Source organism: Schistocerca nitens, chromosome 1 (assembly GCF_023898315.1).
Source record: "Schistocerca nitens isolate TAMUIC-IGC-003100 chromosome 1, iqSchNite1.1, whole genome shotgun sequence".
NCBI lineage: Eukaryota > Metazoa > Arthropoda > Insecta > Orthoptera > Acrididae > Schistocerca > Schistocerca nitens.
In genome coordinates, this window is record NC_064614.1 from 571690942 (window position 1) to 571710480 (window position 19539).

Here is a 19539-nt window from a genome sequence, read left to right on the forward strand (position 1 = left end):
TTCAGTGATTTAATTATTGATTGAATCTACCCTTTGTCAGTATCACAGAGGAATATTTCAGACATCAATCTCGGAAAAGCATTTTCCAAGAGACTTACACGATTCCCTGTAGAAGCTAAGTTTCTATTTAATTCACCATCAATGCTCAGAAAATGATTGTTGAATACTGTACATATATCTGACTTACTAGTAACAGAAATATTTTTACTACGAACTGACTTTATATCGTCGATCTTGTGTTGCTAACCAGACACATCCTACACAACTGACCACATGGTTTTAATTTTATCCTGTGAATTAGCTATTCTGTTTGGTACCACATACTCTTTGCCTTCCTAATAACATTTTTAAGCACCTTACATGATGTAGTAGTATTTACTTTACCACTAGAAATAAATCTTAGTACAGAGAACGACAACTGCAATTCACAAAACACCCATCTAGCTGTGAAACAGGAACAATCTGTAGATTATATACAGCGAGCTCATTCGAAATATTTTTTAGTGAGTAATTAAGCAGAGTAGCCTGTTCAGACCTGAAACTGGACGATTTGTAGGGGCTATTATACCCAGTCCAGATTTAGATCTGCTTATATCTTTAGTGTTTTTGCTCACTGGAGCTCTTACTGAAGGTGCTTTTCGAAGCTGTATAGCTTGATATTATTCCCACCGAATTGTTTGAAAAAAAAGTTACACATTCGCCGTTTTTTCGATAAATTATCAGTACTACCTTTTTCAGCGCTTTAGGTTAGATACGTTATGCGTGTGACAGTCTTCTGCATTTTCAGTGTAGAAATTACTGTGAATATAATAACCTTTACGAATATGTTATTTATTTTTTGGATACAATAATTAGGCAATATAACTTAAATCTGTGGTTTCCACTTACCATGATTTCGCCATTAGATATCGTTGAAGCTTTGGCCCTACACCATTCTCAAACTCATAAGCTAGTTTCTCGATTAGAGCGTAATGTACATCATCATAGAGTGGGCGAACAGTGCGGAGATACTGTAAACAAATTTAATAAAATTTTTTCAGACAAATGTCAACGTTTATGCTGATAACATAATTAAGATATCTATTTCTAAGGGAACATAAAATAATGCATGTAAATTCTGTGGTACACGATATAGAATAGATAACTGAACTTTCATTGGATATTATTTGTCTCCATCCTAGTCGCTTACATATTTCAAACATGGTGTCACACGCAATCCATGGCAGCAGATTGTGATGGTGTGTTGTCCGAATCACACAGTTCTCCATCGTCACAGACTAGTGTGAGAAGCATCACTTACGTATTGTACATTGGTGCTGCTGCTGCTAGTGGCGACCGGGTAAAGCTTTTCGAGTTTATTTTATGGTAACAACCGAACAGTTACTCAGTATAAAGCACGTGGTTGTCTCGTAAGAGACCACCTAATAACTAAGAACCACGCCATTGACCTGGGAAGATCCTTTAAGACTGTGCACCCGTATTCGGGTATTTACAGTGCAGGAATATTAGGCAAATGCGTCCTGGACTTGGAGGATATAGGAGCAACTAATAAACGACGGAAAATACAAAGAAATGGCGTTCTAGAAGTTTGTGCGTGTTGTAGCGCGGGGTTCATAGCGGAAGTCGTTCGTTTTCACCCTCTCCCGTTTGCTGTATTCTAGATGGAGTACATTTTCTGAGAACAACGCGTTACCCTCCGACATGGGCGTTCGATTGGGACTTGGTAGCAGAGCAGCAGGAGGAGAGACATTTTGCAACCCGTCCGACAGAAGTTGGTGTACTTGAGACAGCACCAGCTTTCACCATCATGTCACTACGTTTAGGTTCGAACTAATGAATGACGAGGGAAGTAGGTACGAAAGTGACTGTAACAAGCGTACATTATCTGTAATTCTTTGTGAATTTTACATAAAATTTCTTGGATTGTCACCCTTGACATATTGCAACATCTTAATCAAACGGCGATTAAAATATCCTGAGAATGTCTCAAAAGTTAGTTATGTTATTGTAAACGGCGGTGGTGTCTTCCCAGATACCTGCCAGGTAACTTTTAGTTGCTTATCCATAACAACAGCATATAAGGAACGGCGTACTGTGTCTCACTTTAGACTTAAGCAATCCAAATCACTTTCTTGAAGTTCCAAGCTGAGTCAGTATAATGTGCAAAAGCTCTAATGAGTACTTTGGTGGAAACCAAAGGCCCGAAACGTCTAGCTCAACTGCATTGTTATCGAGATTTAAGAAGAAAGTGGTAGAATGAACGAAAATGTAGCTTTTATAACAAATCTGAAATATCGTGAAATATTCTAAACAAGAAACGACTACAGATTTTTCATTACAAATGTTTGTTGGCAGGTTGCAGTTGCTGATCTCCTGCTGTAGCACAACTGCTCATCGAAAATCGTACGTCACGAGCAATGCGACCACAACTTGTTGTTGGTGATTTTTTACACTATGTAAGACCATCTGGTGATGAGCACACAGTTGACCATATTCTTCATTGACCATCTTTCGTTGTCTTCAGTTCACATTCTCGCTCAACTTCTTATTGATAGCAAGAACGGCTTTCTATCGGAATTATTTCTCTTGGGCAAAATTCTCTCGACATTCCTTCTAATACGTGACGAATATTGTTTGTACCCTAAAGCGCAGCTTTGTCTTTAGTATGTATCTAAAAATTATTCCGATGTAGCTTACCCGTTGGACGGTGTCACGCAGCGCTGGCACAGGTAGCTTGGGCAGCACGCCTTGGTAGCTGCAGAGCATGGGGCGCTGCTTGAACGTCAACGCCTTCAGCAGCGCGAACCACAGCTTTGTCGGTAGCGACGGCTTAGAACCTCCTTCTCGTTCGTAAATCCAGCCCTTGTAGACTAGGAGGGTGCTCAGCGAGTAGCGCACGCTCATCGCCATCATCATCCACAGGACGAGTCCCAGCATCAAACTCGTCAGCGTTTTGCAAGTTCTTAACTGCACCTCATCCTCATGGCATCTACACGTAAAAAAGAAATATGACAGAATAAAACTAGAAACTGAAACTAATTGAAACAAATGCACAGCATACACTTTTATTTTGTCCAAGCTTGACAACCGGCCGCTGTGGCCGAGCGGATCTAGGCGCTTCAGTCTGGAACCGCGCGACCGCTACGGTCGCAGGTTCGAATCCTGTCTCGGGCATGGACGTGTTTGATGTCCTCAGGTTAGTTAGGTTTAAGTAGTTCTAAGTCTAGGGGATTGATGACCCCAGATATTAACTCCCATAGTGCTTAGAGCCCTTTGAACCATCTACGCTTGACAAAAACATTTTTTCGAAACAGCTAGCTATCGAATCATGAGACCGCTTCCTCGGAAAAGCAACTCACGTGTACACATCGGACGCGATAGGGTATACTTAATGACCGATAGGGTACAGTGTCCAAATTTCGCACTCTTAAGGTGTTCTGCCTTTTATCTAAAATCTGACAAGGAGTAATAATATGGGAAAATTCATAAAACAATCATGAAATATTAGTAAACAGATTTTGTAATCATTAGGTCATAAGAAACGAATAAAAAAAAACAATTATTAATAAAACGTGAACATAGTAACAATTTAAATTTTTTACGGAAGTGTTCTTTATTTCGTCCCCATAGTTCGTTGGTAAGAAAGCGAAAAAAAATTTTAATAATTTTCTGGCACCTAGAAACAGTGGTCTACACAAATACATCACCTTAGCACCTTCAAAGACAGAGAGAAACACAGAAGAAATTATAACCTAAGTCTTTGAGCCATACAAATTCTCATGAGAAATTCGTCTTCGTAGGCTTGGACATACAGACCTCATGACACCAGTTCAAACAGCGAGAACATTGAAGCCATAATCTCATTTGGTGTCAGTTGAGAATGATTTGCCGGACATATGACAGTCTACATCCTCATCAAAATCCTTATCATCTGTTGACACAAAGGGGACGTCCGTTTCCAGGTCATTCTTCTTTGAAGATGTTCTTTTACGAGATCATGATGTTTTAGGTTGAGGAGCACTTCTTTTATTTCCAGTTGCAGTTTTTCCCATCTGAAGCTCCATTTTGTTCCTTGCTTCGTTGTCTTTGCCTTTGCAGCTGTGGGAGGATTACGCCCATTAAGTTTGCCATCTGCCTCCAAAACATTAATTTTGTGTGGGGCGCCAGTGAAAGGAAATGGTGAACCTCGTCTTGTGTTGGTTGCTGGGGTAGTTACTGGAACATTCCTGATATCCTTGGGGCTAACAACTTTGATAGGGCTAGGCTGTCATTTGGACTAACAACAGATGGCTCAGATATCCGACCTAGAAGTGTCACTAGGCCTATTTGTTTGGGCAGAGACTTCCTTCTCTTGTGATGACTCTTCCACTCTGATTTGATTTTGAGTTTCCTGCTGATGGCTCAGATAATCTGCACCGATATGGCTCAGATATCCGACCTTGAAGTGTCACTAGGCCTATTTGTTTGGGCAGAGACTTCCTTCTCTTGTGATGACTCTTCCACTCTGATTTGATTTTGAGTTTCCTGCTGATGGCTCAGATAATCTGCACCGATATATATCTGCATTGAATGGAGCAATTCCAGTCTTGTGAAAACCACTCGTGGCATTCTGTACTGTTGCTGCACGACTGTAGACTTCTGGAAAAAGATAAGCTACTTAGAGCTTCCCGACCACTTCATCTGGATGAGTTGCAAGTAATTTTCAATTGCAGATGCATAATAGGTTTTGAGTGGGAACATAGAGGAAACGTTCAATGCTTGTAACTTTTGATGGAGTTGCGTGGAATATTAATATCGAAATCCCATTTGCACGAGCTCTATTGATGACATCTGTATTACGAATATGTGAACAGTATTCACCCAGAGCACAACTGGCTTGTCTTTTGTAGGCTTTGTCATGTTAATAATGTGCTCAAGCCACTTGGTAAAAAGAGGACCATTGGTTCGATCGGACTTAAGCAGGAATCAACTGAATCGGGGGGTGCACCATTGAGTAGCTCATGTCTCCACCTTTATTGAGTGAAAATTAGCATTGGTGAAACATTTTGCCCGCCTGCCGACATGCAAGTGATTACAGCGATTGTTGCTCCACGTTCTGCAGAAGCAAGCTTTTGTATTTGACTTTTGCCCTGGGTTGCAATTACTCTTCTAGACTTATGCTGGACAACAGAAATTCCAGTCTCGTCTACGCTGAATGTTCTCATTGCGTCATGATTAATTTTATCAAGTTTTTCTTTTAGAATGGAGAAAAATGCGTCACATTTTCCTTTGTAAATCCCTTCCACAACCACTACTTCAGGTTTCCAGTCTTCGCGTTTTCCCATCCGAAATATGCACAAAAAATGAATCAATTAAGTCGGTTATAATTAACCCGTAACAAAGACGAAAGCATTCCAAATTTCGTTCCCCGGACGAAATTAGGACCATGAAAGGGGAGGAAATTAGGTTAAATGTTTCATTTAAACATTGTTGCCGATTCCAACAAAACTAAAGGGAAGACAATAAAGCTGATAGAAAATATTAAAAAAAGAGAAAACAGACCATACCGTCTCACGGATATGAGACAGGATTTGAGGTGGACATCATTCAAACAAAGGCATTTCTCCTTGCGGCGAGATCTTTTTATGAAATTTGAATCACCATCTTTCTCCTCCGAATGCGAAAATATTTTATTGATGCCGACCTACATAGGGAGAAACGATCATCATGATGAAATAAAGGAAATCAGAGGTTGCACGGAAAGATATATGTGTTCATTTTTTCCTCGCGCTGTTCGAGAGTGGGATAATAGATTATGAAGGTGGTTCGACAAACTCTCTGCCAGGCACTAACATGTGATTTTCAGAGCATTCATGTAGATGAAGATGTAGATACATAGGTAATAATTCATTCTAAAATTATATACCTCGATACTGAAATATAATTGTTTGAAACGCTTATGATGCTGCATCTAACTGTACGTTTCAAAACAAAATCACCTCTTTGACAAAGATGTCGCTAGACGTCAACGATACTGCAGCAAACTGACTAATGCTAACTGTGCTATTATTTCCTACAGTCACCACCAGACTGCAGCAGTTTATTGGTAAGTAAGGCCATGGGGCGAAAATAGGTATAGGGACGAATTATGATGCCTCTACGCTACTGTATTCCAATATGTAAGCTTGGTCAAAACTCATTCGGCAGCTGCAGCTACTACATCGTGAACTGTGTGACGAAGCTTTGGAACAGATACTGAATTAGTAAAGTGTTACGTACATTATTAAGAGTCTGTTGATGCTCTTCTTTTCCATACCTTTCTATAGATGGAAGTTTTTTCACTTTGTGCTCTTGGAGCGTAACTTCAAGATTGATGAGATATTTCTGGCTGGCCACACCACAAAACGTAGAGTTCTCCAATCCGATAAGCTAATCTACCAACCTTATCTAAATAGTATGAGCTGCATATACTTTACGCCAGTTCAGGGAAGGGATTTTTGTAATTGAATAGATGTTTGTTCTGCATACAGGACGATAATAAATAATTTTTAACCCATAGAATGACTATCAAAGTAAATACACTGCCTGACAAAAATGTGAAGCACCCAGAAGAGATGGTCAGGTGCCAGTGTAGCATCGTGCACGTACACATCAACGGCAGATATGTTAATGACTAAAGTTACAATTCTCTGTGACAGGTAGAAAGACTACCGGAGCGTAATGCCGTTGTTCGTGCTTAGTGTTCTTGCAAGTCTAGTAGGGTGTAAAAGGAACGTGAACAGTATCAGATGTTGAATGATCACTTTGAAGAACAGGGTGCTGATTCGAGTGAGATAGGGTAATCAGCACCTGACAGTATTTCATAGCTGCCTCGTTGTGGGTCTCCATTTGGCCGACTGGTCGAATCGTGGGACGTTCAAATGTGACAGTGGCCCGATGATGGACTGAATGGGAACTTGAGGGCAGACATACTGGTCGTCAAGGTTCCGGTCGGCCACGTCTGATCACCGCCATGTTATGCACAAAGCACATCGTAACTTCACATCTGCTCCTGCCATCCGAGAACAGGTAACGGACTCGCTGTAACATTCTGCGTCATCCCACACTGTTGTTCGCAGGCTACTAGCAGCAGGACTAGGCAAATATTGTCACATGTGTAGGCTGCCGTAAACGCCACCACACACATGGCTGCGTCTGGAACGGTACCGTGACCGAGAAGCATGGATTGCTTATGAATAGCATCGCATTGTCTTCAGCAATGAATTCCGGTTCTGCGCTACCCTGGTTGACCATCGGTCGGAGAATATGGGAGTGACCTACGGAAATATCCCATTCTTCCTAAGTTTTGGAGAGGTATGGCAGTGTTACTCTGCTTGATGGTGTGAGGAAACATTGGGTAAGACTTAAAGTCACGGGCTGTAGTGACTGAGATAACTCTTGTGGCAAAATGGTATGTTACAGACATCCTGTGTCCGCACATGATGCCTCTCAAGTGACACTGTTATGGTGTCATTCATCAATAAGTCAATGCTTGTCTACATATGGCATAAGTCTCTACGAAACATCTGCACGAAGCTGAGGCAGTCCTGTGGCCAGCACGATACACAGTTCTGCCCTTACATGTATGAGGGTGTGTTCCGCGATGAATCACGGTTCTGCACTGCCCCGGACGGCCATCGTCGGGGAATGTGGCGACGACCTCAGGAGATGTCCTATTCTTATTTTTGGAGAGACACATAGGTGTTACTCCTGCTGTCATGGTGTGGGGAATCATCGGGTATGACTTCCAGGAGACGGCTGGTACTGAGTAAGGAAGCTCTGACGGCACAGCGGTATGTTACGGGCATCCTCGGTCCTTACGTGATCACTTCTCGTTCGACAGTATCGTGGTGGTATTTTCCAACTGTTCAGTGTTCGTCCACACGTACCACGTGTCTCTATGAACTGTCAGCATGATGTTGCGGTGATCCTATGGCCAGCAAGGTCCCCAGATCTGTCGCCGGTAGAAAAAGTATGGGACCAGCTCGAACGTTAACTCTGCCCCAGTGCCACCATCCATATTATCTAGGACCAGTTAACAACAGTTGTGGGCTAGCATAATCTCAGGAGAGAGTTCAACGGCTTTGAAACACTTCCCAACTCAATCAGTGCGTGCATTCACGCAAGAGACTGTGCAACGTCATACTGACAAGTGGGCACACACTGCCAACTTCTTTGTAAGTTTGTCTCTATTTTGTAATCATTGAAATAACGTCACATATCCTCTCAACCAGTGAAACTTCATTTTGTTTCCTCCGGTGAAGCTATTATACAAATAAAAAACTCTGTTTCTTAGCATCTATACTGATAGGATCACTCAAAGTGGTTGGCAGAATACGCTTTTTGTTATATCATTTACGTATGGACCGTGGAAGAATCATGGTTTCTTTGCTTCCGTGTTATTACTGGCAAATTTTTTGTTCACAGTCTTTACAGGAAGTACACCTACTGTGTTTAAAAATATGCAGTGTTGAAAACCGGTTTTCAAATTTTTCTTTGTACCTTTCCAGTTTTTATCATCTTTGAATTCATTTTTGGCATTAATACAAAATAGGCCTTCTTCGTCTTTCTTTAACTTTGACGATCCCTATCGAGTTTAGGAAACAATGTTAACTTGTTTGGGCAGGATTAATAGGAGGAATTCTTTCTGACAGAGACAGTCCTAAGTCCGAAAGAAATCGTAAAGCTGTGATGGCAGCTGTAATTACGTATTAGCTCATACCACCAATATGTAACACACAATCTTCAGTTGTTGTACTGATATTTATATGTGTGCTTTTGTCATAGGATTCCTCCTTTGAATCATTAGCAGGTTATTTGTTCATTTTCTGAATTGGTTGTCAATTCGAAACGAAGGTAATTAAAATGAGTTTCTGCTGCAAACTTCAGTATTTAGCTGGATAGGTGCAATTTTGTCGAAGGTAAATAGTGTTGTCATTAGTACTAGCAGCATGGACGAGGTGTCACCGTGCGGCCTCTGATGTTGATGCCATTGCGAGTGACTGAGCTCAGTTCTAGATCTCCGTATGGAGCCTCATATTCCGCAAAACAAGACGTCGTCGGAACACGGAGTTAAGCCGGAAAATCTCCACGGTACCTTCCAGTGGGTGGAGACCGTGTACTGCCTTCTGGTTTCGGACATTCTTTTCATTTCGTTTCCATCTTCAGTTTCGAAAGAAACGTATTGCTGCACTCGATTTTATGTCGTCGTACTTATATACCGGGTGTCTCACCAATGGGTCTTCAGGCGCATTTTCTGTGGTGTTTCGGTAGATATTTGCAGTTTTATTTCTGCAACGTGTAACTGGAGTCAGCCCAAACAAATACTGCTAATCACGGCTCTGAGGCGGCGCCCAGCGTCGATGGGAAGCGTCGGTTTGTTTCCCACTTCAAACAAAATGATTTTTAAAGTAGAATTTTACGCTCCCATTAGACAGAGCGGTCCCAAATTAATGTAGTACGTTATTCGTTTTGTCTATGTGTATTAACAGGAATAACGAGAACTGCTGCAGCGACGGCACCTCCCTAGCTTGCAATGACTGCCACCGCCATGTATAAGTGCGCCGTTCAGCCGCTGCTGAAGTACTGATTGCTCTTCGTGTTTTGCTGTCTCTGTTACTGTATATCAGTAAAACGAATATCGCACTAGACTAACCGTTTTCGCTCTACCGAATGGCCAAGTAAAATTCCGATTTAAAAATCATTTCGTTTGCAGTCAGGTACATAATGACGCATTCCGTCGACGCAGGGCGCCGTATGACGGACGTGATGGGCAGTGCTTGATTGGGCTGACATCAGCTGCACGTGGCAGAAATAAAACTGCAAATATCTGCCGAAGGACCAGAGAAAATTCCCCGATGATCCATAGAAAAGACACCCGATATAGTGCGTAATTATACACAAAGGACAAGGTACGTCGGGAACCACTGTCAGCCGCTTCCACTACGGCCTTACCCAGTATAGAACAATGGGACTTACACACACACATCGTTTCAGTTATCCCCCGCACCCGGATACTACGTTTCATTTTCAGAGGTTGTCATAAGGTAGAGTTTTCCGTTTATTAATAAATTTAATTAGAGCTTTGTTCATTAGTCACTAAATTTAAGTATTTCTGACCTTAATCTTGTCAGCACTGTCTTCTGTGCATCTTGATCTTACAATTTTTATGTCACATATATTCTGTACTTCGATTTTCTTCACAAATTACTCAGAATTTAAGAAGAACAACTGAAGTGTTACTACAAAGCCACCTTTAACTCCTTATTGCCGTGGTTCAAATGGCTCTGAGCACTATGGGACTTAACATCTGTGGTCATCAGTCCCCTAGAACTTAGAACTACTTAAACCTAACTAACCTAAGGACATCACACACATCCATGCCCGAGGCAGGATTCGAACCTGCGACCGTAGCAGTCTCGCGGTTCCGGACTGAGCGCCTAGAACCGCTAGCCTTATTGCCGTGTATAGACCTTTCCTATCGACAAACGATTAAGAGATTGGACTCATATTCGAGATGAAAGAAATTCGAATCGCCGTCCAACCATCGAAAAGTAGGTTACATCTGGTTTTCTAAATCACAACTGGCGTATTGTGAGATGCTGTGGCTTTGAAAGAACACAGCCAATTTTCCTCGTCATTGTCCACATCCGTCTCCAATGACCTTGATATAGATGGGAAGTTAAACTCGGTTTCTTCCTTATGTTTTCATCTCCCTACATTCTTACTTTGAGTGCTTACTGACTGTGAAGAAGTGAATAAATCGATTATCTCTGTAGCCCTCGAGTGGAGCAAACGCCTCATTATAAGTAATTTACTCCGTCGGTATTTTCTCAACCACGGAGGCCCCTGTTAAACAGCAAACATTCCATTATGAAATATCTCTTGTACTTCTCTTTCTGCTTCGTTTTGTCTGTCTGGAGTTTACATTTATTGAAATAGTTTAACGAATGAGTAGCTGTATTTAAATAAATATGTATAACCATCACATTCGCAAATATTAGAATGATACGCAGTACGAAATGTATGTTCCGTAACATTTTCGAGATTTGGGAACTTCATCTATGTACTGAGAATATGGAAGTGATTCTACATTTCGAAATATTATTTATTTTCCACCTCCATGGCACAAAGCTGAAAAGGAATAAAGAAATACTGGAGTTTGACGTCCCACCGATATCGAGGACATTAGAAGCGTAACACGGGCAGAACGTTGTCAAAATATGTTTGAAGAGATCATCTCAGGATTCCTTTAATGCGAATCTCTGGGCAAGGCTTAAGACTCCGCCCCTACCAAATACAAGTCCAGAGTCTCAAGCAGTGTGCCACGTGTCTAGGTGAAATAAAGCCTAGCTGAGAATGTCGCAAGTTTGCCATAAAGACACCATACGGCAGTACCCTTTAGAGCTGTAATGGGACGTTGAATGTCATGTTTGATAGAGTACCTGTATGAGTGGTGTCTACAAATGTGTTAATCTCTAAATATTTTTCGTAATTATACTATATGAGCTATGATGGAACTGAATACCTCAATGTTCTTCACCAGAATATGAAACGCGAACAATTTTTTGTAACTTAGCATCAGTTTCTCACAATATGATTAGTTTAATTGTCAAAGTATACTATAACATAATATTCGTAGGGATTCTGGCCCACTTTGTTTACATTTGTGAGAACACATGAACAGGTCAGTGCCCTACCCATGATGTCACAAGCAACGCCCTCTTCTTCAGTGACGCCATCGCCCTTGGCAATGATGTCGTCATTCTTATCAATGGCATCAATATCATCATCATCATGTGGCAAGCCACGGTCTCGCGTCCCCCTCCCACACTCCCTCCCCTCTCCACCCTATCACACCATAGTACTGTTGCGGGTTTTAGCGGGTATTAAAATGAGACAGCCAGTCACATTGCAGCTGTCAAGTTACGTATGATTCGCTTGAATTGAGTAAAAATCACACCAAGTTCAAAACCTTACGTAAGCTTCACTTGAATTGCATAAAAATAGCATCACATTCAAATATATTTGCCCCTGAGTTGCGTTAATTGGTGTCATTCATCACACACACACACACACACACACACACACACACACACACACACACACAGGGCTCTGTATTTCATCTCTTTGTCTCTGTAAAACACTAATTAAATTTCATCTCAAGTGTGTGCACACAGCATCAAAAATTACATACAACATTTCCGCATCTGCCTCATCATCATCATATTCAGCGAAGTTTACACACCACAAAAAATGTTTATGTCAAATACTGCACTGCCTCAATAAATTCACTGCACGCGCCTCTCATTCTCTCTGTCTCACACACACTCCTCTGCCTCCCCCTCCCCCTCTCTCCACCCCCCCCTCTCTCTTTCTCTTTCTCTCTCTCTCTCTCTCTCTCTGCACACACACACTATCTGTCTGTAATGCTTGCTTTGACTTTCAGTATAAATCATTTGTCGTCTTATGCTGTCACACAGTGGAAACGTACAAACGAAATACACATTCTACTTCAACCTCAACATTTTTTAGAATATCATCTATTGCAAATAGTGGGTTGCTACAATTTGAGTATATATTTCAAATATTTCCATTATAGAATAAAATTTTGAAAACTGTACCTGCCTTAGTAAAATACAAATGACACTGAATTACCCTTCGAGGACCAACTGTAAACTGTATGAATAATATATTCTTAATTTACCAATCAACCAGTTTGTTATACTGAAGGAAAATCCTTCGTTGTGGTAAATAAGTTCATAATTGGAATCCGTAAAGCACTCCCTCTTAAGCGAATGTATTATTTTCACGTTTACGTCTGATAAAGTGTTTGGATCGTAACCAGAACCAATGACTTTGTATGTGAGAACTAAAAATTCCTGTGAATTAAAAACCAAACCACAACAGTCTTCTTTTAGAGAGGGATCATTAGCTTCTGTTACAGTTCTACTGTTTGATACTTTATGAAAAGGAACTGACTTTTTTATATAAATCGTTTTTTTTACTAGGTCCTTATGAAAATCAAAAGAAATTTCATTAGTTTCTATGATTATTTTCGTAATCAACTGAGTCCATTTTTCTCATTCTTTCACAATATATTATGCACATGGTGCTGCTGTTGAAAAGTCAATTTCACTATCACTGATGACTGAGAATCTCGACAGCAGATATATTTTGTAGTCCTTCAGGAAGCGAGCACTGCTGCATCATGTGCTCATTATTGGGTGACACTGTCCTTTCTCTATCACGAAAAAAATTTGGAAATTTGTTATAAGTCCTGTGGGACCAAACTGCTGAGGTCATCGGTCCCTAAGCTTACACACCACTTAATCTAACTTAGACTAACTTACGCTAAAGACAACTCACACACCCATGCCCAAGGAGGACTCGAACCCCCGACAGGGGCAGCCGCGCGAACCGTAACAAGGCGCCTGAGACCGCACGGCTACCCCGCGCGGCTCTCTATCACGGACAGTCTTTCAGTGCAATACGCACTCCTGCCCTCACACAGATTCTTGTAAGTCTGCAGCATTTGCTGTCTTGAACTATAACAAGTAACTGATAAGAAAAATATAAATTTTGTTAGTAGCAGTAGTATGTAGTGCCCGTCAGAATTACATTTTGTGTCCAAAAAGAGGATAGCATTTAATGACGGCAATCGCTACGGTGATCATAACGATGTTGTGTAGGGTGGTTCAGCAACAAAGACAAGCTACGCACAGTGGGATTTATACTTTTATAAAACTCCGTAATGCTGAGTCAACAAGTTGAAACCACGTCCAACTTGTGCTGACAGATGAAAAATGTGATCAGTCAAGAAGTTGTAAAATTAGTCAACAAGTCCTGTTCTGTCAACATAAGCATCACATTCCGCTCTCCTCATTTCAAGGAACAAGATGTCAAAGGCACGACTGCTACATGATACGCCTATTCAAGGAATGTCAGCCACAATTTTGGGAATAAAAAAATTAATTACTGATGTTTAACTCACGCATCATAAGTAAAGCCATAGCATCTCACAGGTGTACGCAGCTGAAACGAGTGGATGCCACTCCTCAGGAAGTGAGATAGATACTCAGCAAAGTGGTATGTTACATGCCTACTCTGTTAAGTGGCAGGTAAGTACATGATATTGGCACAATAATTTGGTCTATATTTTCAATTCTACTCTGAAATCAAACACGATAGTTTATCATCTGTTCTCAAGAACCAGAGCGTGCTGCTCAATATGAAAAATGTTTGCAGATCCGTGAACACACGCTGTTTTCGAGCATCTTTCAACTGATGTTCTCATTCATTCTGCGACTGAGTCTCTAACTTTATTATCATGTAAGTTATTGCCTGGCACTTTAGATTGGGTCATGTTACAGCATAACTGTAACAAATTGTCCCCCATGTGACAGCAAAACTGTGACACTGGACATCAGTATAGGATGTGACTACTCTTCCCGTTTATCGTGGCTTGAACTCTGCTGGGGAAGCAATCAACGAGGTGTCTGAGTGTCTGTAGAGGAAAGCAATCCATTCTTCCTCAAGACGCGAAGGCATACAAGGTAGTGATAATGGACGTTGGGGCTGGAGCAAATTTGACGTTCCATCCCGTCCCATAGGTGTTCCATCGGGTTCAGGTCAGGTCTCCGGGCAGTTCAGTCCATTTTAGAAATGTCATTGTCCACAAACTATAGTCTTACAGATATTGCATTATGACACAGTGCATTGTCATGACGATACAAACGACCATCATCTCCGAAATGTTCCTATACTGTATGTAGCTTACGATCTGTAAAATATGTTTATATCCTTCTGCAGTTAGTGTTTTCTTAATATCAATGAGTGTACGAACCTTAACCACTAAAAACATCCCCATTACAGCGTGATTAACAATTCCAAATCAATAGTTTTCAGTCACCCAGTGCCTAGTGGCACCACTCCTTACAACAACTAATGTGTCACTTAGCTTTTCCCAGAGAAATTTATGGTTTATGAGGAGCTGGTCGACCAATGTACCTCATTGCCGGCCGGAGTGGCCGTGCGGTTCTAGGCGCTACAGTCTGGAACCGCGAGTCCGCTACGGTCGCAGGTTCGAATCCTGCCTCGGGCATGGATGTGTGTGATGTCCTTAGGTTAGTTAGGTTTATGTAGTTCTAAGTTCTAGGGGACTGATGACCTCAGAAGTTGAGTCTCATAGTGCTCAGAGCCATTTGAACCATTTTTGTACCTCATTGTTTTTACTCGTTACGCATTCACTGTGCTACCTCTACTGCTGGTGGCACTTTGGAACTTCCAGGTGATTCCTGCTGATGATTTCATGCAATTCCTTACGATCGTCCTCCTCAGTACTCGACAGTCCCTTTCCAAAAGTACACGAGTTCTGCTTGGTCTTGGTTTAGCTGTGATTTTTCCTTCACATTTCCACTTCATACCCGCATCACCAACATTTGACTTGGGCAGCTTTAGAAGGGTTTAGATGTCCTTGATAGATTTGTTCCTCTGGTGACATCCAATGACTAGACCAGTTCAAAGTCGCTGAGCTCTCTTGACCATCAGATTCTGTAGTTACTGCTTCTCTGCTGACAACGCAATATTCTCTCTCCCCCGTTATACTGGAGTTTCCACCGGTCATGACATGGTATTTTATTCGTACAAACTGCTAAAAAGAACAAGAAGTCAAAAAATACCACAAGGTATGCATTCCCACAGACCATGTTGTTGTTGTTGTGGCCTTCAGTCCTGAGACTGGTTTGATGCAGCTCTCAATGCTACTCTACCCTGTGCAAGCTTCTTCATCTCCCAGTACCTACTGCAACCAACATCCTTCTGAATCTGCTTAGTGTATTCATCTCTTGGCCTCCCTCTACTATTTTTACCCTCCACGCCGTCCTCCAATACTAAATTGGTGATCCCTTGATGCCTCAGAACGATCCCTTCTTCTAGTCAAGTTGTGCCACAAAATTCTCTTCTCCTCAATCCTGTTCAATACCTCCTCATTAGTTATGTGATCTACCCATCTAATCTTCAGCATTCTTCTGTAGCACCACATTTCGAAAGCTTCTATTCTCTTCTTATCCAAACCATTAATCGCCCATGTTTCACTTCCATACATGGCTACACTCCATACAAATACTTTCAGAAACGCCTCCTGACACTTCAATCTACACTCGATGTTAACAAATTTCTCTTCTTCAGAAACACTTTCCTTGCCATTGCCAGTCTACATTTTATATCCTCTCTACTTCAACCATCATCAGTTATATAGCAAAACTCATTTACTACTTTAAGCGTTTCATTTCCTAATCTAATTGCCTCAGCATCTCCCGACTTAATTCGGCTACATTCCATTATCCTCGTTTTGCTTTTGTTGATGTTCATCTTATATCCTCCTCTCGAGACACTATTCATTCCGTTCAACTGCTCTATCAAGTCCTTTGCTGCCTCTGACAGAATTACAATGTCATCGGCGAACCTCAAAGTTTTTATTTCTTCTCCATGGATTTTAATGCCTACTCCGAATTTTTATTTTGTTTCCTTCACTGCTTGCTCAATATACAGATTGAATAACATCGGGGAGAGGCTACAACCCTGTCTCACTCCCTTCCCAACCACTGCTTCCCTTTCATGCCCCTCGACCCTTATAACTGCCATCTGGTTTCTGTACAAATTGTAAATAGCCTTCCGCTCCCTGTATTTTACCGCTGTCACCTTCAGAATTTGAAAGAGACTATTCCAGTCAACATTGTCAAAAGCTTTCCCTATGTCTACAAATGCTAGAAACGTATGTTTGCCTTTCTTAATCTACCTTCTAAGATAAGTCGTAGGGCGAGTATTGCCTCATGTGTTCCAGTATTTCTACGGAATCTAAACTGATCTTCCCCGAGGTCGGCTTCTACCAGTTTTTCCATTCGTCTGTAAAGAATTCGCGTTAGTATTTTGCAGCCGTGACTTATTAAACTGATAGTTCGGTAATTTTCACATCTGTCAACACCTGCTTTCTTTGGGATTGGACACAGACACAGACAGAGACCATAAGGAAACGGAATGGATGAGAATGTCAAATAGCCATGCAAAACGAATTTCATTCACTTAGATGCCAGAGTTGCTAGATAAGATAGTTTTACGTTGATGTTTACATATAATTTCTGCACTCACTCATGTTGTGCTAAAATTTGTCTTGTTTGCAAGTAATACATTTTCTCTATCACATGAATGTCGATGCTCTGAAAATGTTTGGACATCGCCTTTTGTTAAGTCCCAGTTTGTTACGTTTTACTCTGCAGTAGCTTTCTGTAACACAAACGTTATTGCATACAGTACCACACGCGCTCTGACAGCTCACTTCGGCGAAGGCTGCGGCGAACGGCTGTCACCTGTCGGCAGCACGCAAGTAGATGGAATTGATAAGATACTGTTACTGGAACTTGCAAGACTCATCTGTGGGAGGTAGGGAGTAGGAGCTAATTTCACAACAAAATTACAATTATTGGTAAAAAGAAACACACAGTGTAACCATGCAGGACAGAGGTGATAAACCAACACTTGGATCTGTGTTCCTTGAATGTGCATATATGTTTCCTGTTACTTAAAATACAGACGTTTGACACATGCATTTAAGATTTAATTTCCTTGATTATGCATACCCTGAAGAAGACATTCGTTCTCAAGATCGTAAACAAGGAAATGTGAAAAACTAAATATGATGCCTATTTCAACAAGACGGGACTTATATACCTTTCTTCCAGTTGGAACAGTTTCAAACACGTCTAGCACTGGTGGGAACGTGGAGACTAGACATTTAACGTGAGATAAGAAAATTACTTCAATGGACATGTTCAGGTTCTTTCCCACCACCATTTGCTGATTCAGCAAGAAGGTTTGGAAGTACTTAGAAGTATTCGAAACTATTCAGTTGACTCAGCAGGAAGGGGGGGGGGGGGTATAAAAACAGAGTTACCACTTGATGCTAGGTACTGATGTGCCCTTATAGCCAACATCCTTGTCCAATGCTTTTTCTTTCAAGGACACGTGTACACGTGTGCAAATCTCCAAAAAAATATTAATATGACGTATACATTAGTATTAACAATGTTACATCTTGCACCTATTGATTACTTGCTGTAACTTATCGATGTTTTTACTTTTTTTTCCACTGAGTGCTGCAGTTTCTGCAGGCAGCTGGAGAAAGCAGTGACTGTAGTCCACAGAAAAATAGATACGTTCACAACGAAATACAACTCGTGTGGCAATCCTCTACAAAAAGAGAAAATGTAAATCTTTCATCTTTCAACTACTGATTCTGCTTCTTCGCGATACATTTCTGTTGATGGGAATTTGTTATGCATGTTTCAGAGTTGCGTTCCTTTTGACAGTTTCCAGTCCATTCAGACATTGCCATATTTATAAATGCTACTATGATGTCTTTCCCAAATCAGCCTAATTTCTGTAACTCAAAGATGCTGTTTTCTTATCCGATATTGCAGAATCTGCAACAGCGGTTGACGTCTAGCACTCGATCGGTACAGCAGTTGGAGATCAGCAGTGGCTGTTGTCCAGTACCCGGCCGAAGGAGAAGACTAACGGAGACCACTGATGGACAGGTTTCTCGGTAGGCAGAACATCATGCACATTATTATCGACTTTTAAACTAACCCAGTAACATTATTGTATTTGTATCAGGTTCGTACTAATGGATGAACCAACGCCTAAACAAATTTAGATGCAATCAATGATCTTGCATGGCTCGCTATTGAGTCCATATTTCAATAAGAAAAGGAACGAGCATGTGAGAGGACTGTGGTAGGGAAGGCGAATGGTCGACTTCAGTTTACTGGAAGAATTTTAGGAAAGTGTGGTGTAAAGGAGACCGCATATATGACACTGGTGTGACTTATTCTTGAATTCTGCTCCAGTGTTTGGGATCCGTACCAGGTCGGACTGAAGCAGGACATCGAAGCAGTTCAGATGCGGGCTGCTATATTTGTTATCGGTAGGTTCGAACAACACTTAAGTGGTACGGAGATACTTCGGGAAATCAAGTGGCAATCTCTGGAGGAAAGGCGACGTTCTTTTCGAGGAACGCTATTGAGAAAACTTTAGAGAACCGGCGTTTGAAGCTGTTTGCCGAATTATTCTCACATACGATGCGCGTAAGGACCATGAAGATAAGATACGAGGAATTAGGGCCCACACGGAGGCATATAGATAGTAGTTTTTCCCTAACTCTTTTTGCGAGTGGAACAGGAAGAGAAATGACTAATAGTGGTATAGGGTACCCTCCGCCATGCACCGTACTGTGGCTTGCGGAGTATCTATGTAGAAGTATGTAGAAGTAGAATATGTACTGGTCTGATAGCTAATATTGGTAGCTTTAAAGAGCCTAGACGTTTCTTGCATGCCTGTTATTACATTTTTCAGAACAGAGTCCATCTACTTAACGAACATCTTAAAATCAAATTTTTGCTAGAATGCAAGTTTCTGTTTTCCAAATCAGGCGAAGAAAAACAATCATATCTCAATACAAAGAAT

General features: G+C 41.3%; 1 protein-coding gene across 1 annotated transcript in view; it reads right to left on the reverse strand.

Moving 5' to 3' along the window:
- Window positions 1-19539, reverse strand: part of LOC126254978 (carnitine O-palmitoyltransferase 1, liver isoform-like) — a 159988-nt gene that overhangs the window by 32846 nt on the left and 107603 nt on the right. The window contains exons 4-5 of the mRNA XM_049955355.1: window positions 2698-2989; window positions 889-1010 (exon numbers count right to left, since the gene is read on the reverse strand). Coding sequence (XP_049811312.1) covers window positions 889-1010; window positions 2698-2989 — 414 coding nt within the window. The remainder of the gene's footprint in view (window positions 1-888; window positions 1011-2697; window positions 2990-19539) is intronic.